The sequence below is a fragment of the Camellia sinensis genome, chromosome 15 (assembly GCF_055761805.1).
Source record: "Camellia sinensis isolate YWXY chromosome 15, ASM5576180v1, whole genome shotgun sequence".
In the NCBI taxonomy this organism is placed as follows: domain Eukaryota; kingdom Viridiplantae; phylum Streptophyta; class Magnoliopsida; order Ericales; family Theaceae; genus Camellia; species Camellia sinensis.
In genome coordinates, this window is record NC_138975.1 from 65,784,926 (window position 1) to 65,792,517 (window position 7,592).

At 35.6% G+C, this 7,592-nt stretch overlaps 1 protein-coding gene across 1 annotated transcript; it reads right to left on the bottom strand.

Moving 5' to 3' along the window:
• Positions 1-508: 508 nt before the first annotated feature.
• On the bottom strand, positions 509-1,897 carry LOC114262721 (SUMO-activating enzyme subunit 1B-1-like). Its single transcript, XM_082908287.1, has 4 exons — positions 1,873-1,897; positions 1,018-1,121; positions 816-923; positions 509-661 (listed from the first exon to the last, which is right to left on the bottom strand). The coding sequence occupies exons 1-4, from the start codon at positions 1,895-1,897 to the stop codon at positions 509-511; spliced, it is 390 nt and encodes a 129-aa protein (XP_082764413.1).
• Positions 1,898-7,592: the final 5,695 nt, after the last annotated feature.

A 7,592-nucleotide genomic window follows, 5' to 3' on the forward strand; every position in this document is an offset into this window, starting at 1 on the left:
TATTTTTTATTTTTTAAATAGGTTTATTCTAATCAGTTTTTTATTTTTATTTTAAATGTATTATTGTTACTAACTAAATTAGAATTATAATATTTGTCAATTGAAAACTGTTATTGTAAATAATTGAAAGTTGTAATTGAGACTAAAATAAATACATATTATTTAGTTGAAAATGAGTCAAAAGTGCACCTACATATCAAAATTTGATTAAAATTTGACAAATTAAGGCTAAAAGAGTAAAAAAAAATGCATAAAATTGAATTTTAGAGGGATTGTTAATGATTTTTAAAATTTCACGGCCGCGACACCCGATTTCTGATACGTATCAGCCGATACTACCGATACCGATACTCCGCGATCGATATCGTTACGTTATCCGATACCGCGATTTAGAACTATGCTACCAGTAGAACCAACCTAACAAGTATCCACCAAAAAGATCCCAAAAAACACATCAAGTTTCTCCAAAGGTAGTTGCAATTCATGGGCAACTTTAAGTTACATTTTGCTAAATTCTATCTTTGCAGAACCTATCTGAACAATACTGCTTAACGTCCATTGTTAGGGTTATGTACTCTATTACGCCTTTCCCATCCATAGCATCAAAAAAGAAGAAATTTTTTATGGGATGGCCTTTGCTTGATATTACTTTAATAACTTCCTATAAATTCACATTTTAAATCATGTTAATAAACTAAAAACGCATTTTACAATGTAGAAGAAGAAGAAGAAGAAGAAGAAGAAGAAGAAGAAGAAGAAGAAGAAGAAAACAAAAAAGAAAAAAAAGAAAGAAAAAAATGGCTTGATATTTTTACCTGTCCAAGAATTCCCTCAATGATGGCACATACTGGAGGGAATTCTCTTGTCCCAGCAACCACCAATCTATCAAGGAGACAATTAGGAATAAGAGACTCATTTACTGACTGTAAGAGCAGAACATAAAACGTAGAGAATCGATAAGATGTCCAACAATACATCATGACCAACATACTTATAAGTGGCAAACTAAAATCTTACATGTGTCACACAAACTTCTTTTCTCAACCCTAAAACCTTAGAAAGGTCTTGTATTGAAGTTTGTCCAGGATTACATCCCGCGGCCTCTTTAAACATTTCTATGACTGCAAACATAATCAGCAACTTGGATCAGTTACTGAAAATATCAACCATAAAAATAAATAAAAATAAATAAAAAATTGCAAAGCACTAAAATTAAGGTGAGGAAAGGTAGGGCTCATAAATAAACAATAATATTTGTTCATGATGAGAGTATAGACCATACCAAATAGTTCAAGAAGAACAAGGCTATAGCTTCAGCTCATACAGCTGTTGATATGGTTCAGTTCAAAGAAGCCTTGGCTCTCAAACTCCATCATCCACGTGTGAGAAGCTACAAGCTGAGTCAAGTGCAGTCATTCCATATCCAATATAATATCTGATATAATTGTAACAGATTCTATACAGTTAGTTATTGTAACAGAATTAGTTAGAGTTAGTGTTAACTTATATTGTTAGATTAGATTAGGATTGGCTAGATTGTTGTCTATATAATGAACACTTGATCTATGAAATGATGAGCTGAATGAATTACCAAATCTTCTTTATCGTATCAGAGCTTTATTAATGCTCTCACAAGCTTGAAGATCCATCAATGGCAACCTTGCCTTCTTCCCCTCAGCTTCCTTCAAATCTATCTCTTCTTATTTCAAATCTATACTCCTTTGTTACTGTTAAACTTGATCCTTCAAACTTTATAATTTGGAAGAATCAATGTCAAAACATTCTTTGAGCTACTAGTTTGCTCTGCTATGTTGATGGTTCTGTTGATCCTCATTCTCAATACATTAGAGATTTACCAAATCCTGAATATACTTAATGGATTCTCATTGATTCGCATCTATTGAGCTATATTATAGCTACATTATCATTAGCAGTCTTCACCACAGTTTTTCATTGCAAGACCAGTCATGAAGTCTAGAGCACACTTGAGAAAAGGTTTACTTCTCTTTTACGATCTCATATTCATCAACTCAAAAACAAGCTTCATAATGTTGTGAAAACATCATTATCAATGAAAGAGTATCTTTCTCATATTAAAAATCTATCTGATCAATTAGTTATGGCTGCTTCACCAGTTGATGAAGAAGATCTTGTTCTTCTCACATTGAATGGTCTTCCTGCCGAATACAATGCCTATAAGACTACTATTCGAGCTAGACCTGAATCCAAATCCATGGAAAATCTCTCATCACTACTTTGTTCAGAGGAAATTCATGTAGAATCAGTCTCTAAACATTCTTTTGATCTGCATGTGGCTTATTCTGTTGCATATCAAGGCAATCCTCATAAACATACTCCTCAGTCTTCTGGATTTCGCAATTCTTCCTCAGGCCAGTTTCATTTCAGCAGAGGGGCAGATCTGGTGGTAGAAATTTTCAAAGAGGAAGAAAAGGTCGATCTGGTTGTCACAACTCTGTACACAATAACAACTCCGTGATTTGTCAAATTTGCGACAAGAGCAATTATATTGCTCTCAACTGCTGGCATCGAATGGATAATTCCTATCGATCTTCCAACACTAAGACCTCTACTAGTCCCTCTGATTTTCAGAATAAGGCCTACATTGCTTATGCCTCTTCTCCATTTGAAAATTGGTTTTTAGATTTAGCAGCCACTAGTCATGTCACTCATGACCTGTATAATTTACAGTCTTATCAGTCCTATCCAGGATCAGATCAAGTTATGGTTAGAGATAGCAATGCCTTGCCTATTCACCATAAAGCAAATGGTATTTTACCTAACTCCTTCCCATACTTTCACTCTTGCAAAACTTCATCATGTCGCTAAAATTTCTTCAAATCTTATTTCAGTTCATCAATCTGTGTCAGATAATCAATGTTCTATTACTTTTGATTCTACCGGTTTTATGATTCAGGACAAGAGTGGTAAAGCTATTCTCTATAGAGGCACCACTTCTCATGGCCTCTATCATCTTCCAACTGCTCTTCCTAGACCTTCCTCTCATCAAGTCTGCCTCAACACCACTACTTCTCATTCTACTTGGCATGCTAGCTTAGGTCATCCTTTTTTGCATAAGATGCAAATGATTTGTAATAAACTGAAATTGCCTAAAATTGTTCCTAATTCTTCATTTCCTTGTAAACGCTGTTGTATGGTCAAAAGCCATAGATTGCCCTTTAGTTTGTCAACTACTTCTATTCATAAACCATTGGCTCTCATTCACATTGATATATGGGGACCATTTCAATCTTCCTCTTCCAATAAATACTATATTTTGTTTGTTGATGATTTCAGCAAGTTTACATGGCTATATCCTCTACATTATAAAAGTGAGGTTTTTGCCAAATTCATGGAATTCAAAGCCTTTGTTGAAAATCAATTTACAATTGAAAATTCTTCACACTGATAATGGTATTGAGTATCTAGGCCTTAAGTTTCAGGATTTTCTTCATACTTATGGTATTGATCATCAATTGTCTTGCGCTTATACACCACCACAAAATGGTGTTGCTAAAAGAAAACACAGACACATCATAGACCCTACTATTGCCTTACTTCAGCAGTCTTGTGTACTTCGTGATTATTGGTTTGACATTGTAGCCACTACAGTTTATCTTATTAATCGCATGCCCAACTCTAAGCTTCAAAATCAGTCCCCCCTTTTGAGTTTTTGTTTCACAAATTACCTAACTAACACTTAAACCTTTTGGTTGTCTTTGCTTCCCTTGGCTCAAGCCATATGTCACTCACAAGCTTCAGCCTCATTCTCTTGCTTGTGTGTTTCTTGGCTACATTCCTTCTATCAAAGGTTATAGGTGTCTTGACTTAAGAACTGGTCGAATTTATGTCTCTAGGCATGTTGTTTTTCATGAGCACACTTTCCCTTTTGCTTCCCCATCTATGGATCATTCTCCTCCTTCACTGTCTCACTATCAGTCTTTCTTTTGGTCTTCTTGTTCTCCTTCCTCACCAGTTGGGTCTACTAGTTCTCATTTCTCCACAGCTCTATTTACTCTTGCTTCTTCATCTTCATCTCTTTCTTCTTCTTCTACCTCTCCTTCTGCTATTCCCATTGAGTCTTTGGTTGTTGATTTTCAACCATACTCTCTTCCTATTTCTACTTATTATTCTTCTTCTTCTATTCCTCTAATTCCTATTGCTACATCTCTTAATAATCATCCTATGGTTACTCTGTCTAAGGCAGCTCATCTCTCTTTTTCTGCCATTACTCCTACTGATTCTGAACCCTGTACTTATAAAGAGGCTGCTCTTTTTTCTACCTGGATCAAGGCTGTGCATGAAGAGTTTACAGCTCTTCAACAACAGTCCACATGGACCTTGGTTCCTTTGCCTCCCACCAAACAGGACATTAGATATAAGTGGGTTTTTTCGTCTCAAACGAAATTCTGATGGTACAATTGCTCACCATAAGGGTCTTCTTGTGGCCAAAGGATATATCCAACAAGAAGGATTGGACTATCGTGAGACATTCAGTTCAGTTGCTAAGCAGCCAGCTATTCGCATTTTACTTTGTTTAGCTCTTCATTTTGGTTGGACTATTAAACAACTTGACATCTCCAATGTCTACTTGCATGGAGTTTTGGAAGAAGAAGTTTATATGACACAACCTCAAGGATTTGTTGATGTTTCTAAGCCTCCGTTTGTGTGCAAGTTAACTAAAGCCTTATATGGCCTCAAACAAGCACCTTGTGCTTGGTATTCTACCTTTCCAATTATCTTCATACCAATGGGTTTGTTATTAGTTCATTAGATTCCTCTCTTTTTGTTCAACACACAGCTACTACTATGACTGTGTTACTGGAGTATGTTGATGATATCTTAGTCACTAGGAATGACTCTGCTCATATTGCTTCTCTCATTACTCACATGCACATAGCATTTTCCATGAAAGAGTTAGGCCTCATCAATTATTTCTTGGGTGTCTCGGTTACTCAATCTGCCTCAAGATATTTTCTTTCCCAAACTAAGTATGCTTTGGAAATTCTTGCTAAAGCTAGGATGTTTGATTGCAAGCCCTCTTCTTCTCCCATGTCAAACAAGCCTTCTTTCTTATCTTCTCCTACTGTGGCTTATTCTAATCCTTCCCTATTTCACAGTATTGTTAGTGCTCTTCAATATTTGACAATTACTCGCCCAGATATTTCCTTTGCTGTTAATCATGCCTGCCAAACTATGCATTCTCCATCTGAGGCTGATTTTGCTTCTGGCAAACACTTGTTGAGATATTTGAAAGGTACAATTCATCAAGCTCTTTCTTTTACTCCCGGTCCTTTTAAACTTCATGCCTTCTCTGATTCAGATTGGGTTGGGAGTGTACTTGATCATCGGTCTACCACTGGCTACTGGGTCTTTTTAGGCTCTAATATTATTTCTTAGTCTACCAAGAAGCAACCTAGAGTCTCGTGCTCTTCCACAGAGGCTGAGTATAGAGCTTTGGCCCAAGCTGCAGCTCAATTAAGTTGGCTTCAAATGGTTCTTATTGACTTAGAAATATCTCATCCTTGTCTTATTCTTTGGTGTGATAAGCAATCTGCTATTTCCTTAAGCTCCAATCTTGTGTTTCATTCTTGGTCTAAACACATTGCTGTTGATTATCATTATATCAGAGAAATGGTTGCCTCTAAACAAGTCTTTGTCAAGCATGTTGCCTCCTCTGATCAGCTTGCTGACATTTTTACAAAGGCTTTACTTGTTTCTCCGTTTCAATTTCTTCATGACAAACTCATGCTTCTTTCTTCCCCTATGAGCTTGCTGGGGGCTAATGAGAGTATAGACCAAACCAAACAATTCAAGAAGACCAAGACTACAGCTTCAACTTCTACAGCTCTTGCTATGGTTAAGTTTAGAGAAGCTTTGGCTCATACCCCATCATCCACGTATAAGAAGCTACAAGCTGAGTCAAGTGCAGTAATTCCATATCCAATATAATATTTGATATAATTGTAACAGATTCTATATAGTTTGTTGTTGTAACAAAATTAGTTAGAGTTAATTAGTGTTAACTCATATGGTTAGATTAGATTAGGATTGGTTAGATTGTTGTCTATATAATGAACACCTGATTTGTGAAATGATGAGCTAAATGAATTACCAAATCTTCTTTAGTTCACCACACAACTCAACGAAGAATTAATTGGGAGAAATAAAATGGGAAAATACCATGTAGAAATAACATGACCATGGAAGAAAGGGGAATGGGATATGCTAGCTTTGTTTTTGCATTGTGAAGTGTAACTGTGCAAGTGAAGCTGTCTAACCTCATAGGCCTACTCCTAACCTCTCTCATGTACTCTATCTCATTGTTGTCTATTTGTTTATTATTTTTTTTTCTTTTTTTGAATAAATTATTACACCGCCGCAAAAATATATAAGGGAAAATTTTACTTTATGGTTTAGCCCATGTGCAGATCACTTACCCGTTTTTTGGAAATAACCACAAAACCCTCATATGATTTGTGGACTAAAACACACAATAACTTCTATTAACCAAACTTGTGAATTTACCTCCATACCCTGTTAACAGAACTATAATTCTTTGACTCTACTAATTGGTCTTATTGGATTTTGATTCTTTGACAGTGCTCATTAATCATATTCCACTAAATTGGAAGTAATTTGAAAGTTTTAGTTGATTGATTGAATGTGTACTAATCTGGGCCTGCTTACTTCTGAGGTATAGTGGGTATTGATGTGTCCAAGTATGCCCATAGTCATGTGTGTAGAGTTGTAGCCATGAAAGGCTATATGGTCCCAAGAAGATAAGGCAGTCTCATGTGTATTGGTCTCTGTAACATCTTGCATATTAGAGATTATGTAGGTGGTAAGGTGTAATCTGTGTTTGCCTTTGGGTTGTACTAAGGTGTATTGAGTTGGAACCTCTCTAACTTTTAATGGTGGCTTTGGGGATGCACATGATTAGTCTTACTTTGGGTGCCAACATAGTTGGGAAGCTTAGTTTGACAATGATGCAATTGTACCCTTCGCTAGTTTGTATCTTCTCATTATTAATATAATTTGTTTGTTTGTTTGCTGCTCAAAAATAAATAAATAAATAAATAAAGATAAGGTGGGCTTCCCTTAGTTTTGTTACCCAGCTCAAATTCACCCTAAAATGGCTCCCAAGATGTACAAGGAAAAGAATACCTTTGTAAATTTAAAATTGTACGAGGGATATTTTCATTTTAAAAAATGGTTTACTCTCATTTTAGGAGTGTGGTTCTCACCCCTTGTTATTTTAGACGGAAAAAACAAATAGTGCATTTTAGTCTACAAATCACATGGGAGTTATTTTGTTATTTTCAAATGAGAGAGATGATTCGCACATGGATCAAACCATAAGGGGATCAAACCATAAAGGGGTAAAATGAAATTTGCCCAATATTTAAAAATAAAATAAACAAGAAATGTTTGCATCTGCTATAACTCTCATTGCAAAGTATAGCTTTGACATCCTCCTAGGAAGGGATTTCCAAGGTACTGCAGTTGCTTTCTTCCATTAAAGGATATCATGCAAAATATCATAATCTGATATACAGACTAAAGAGTAATAG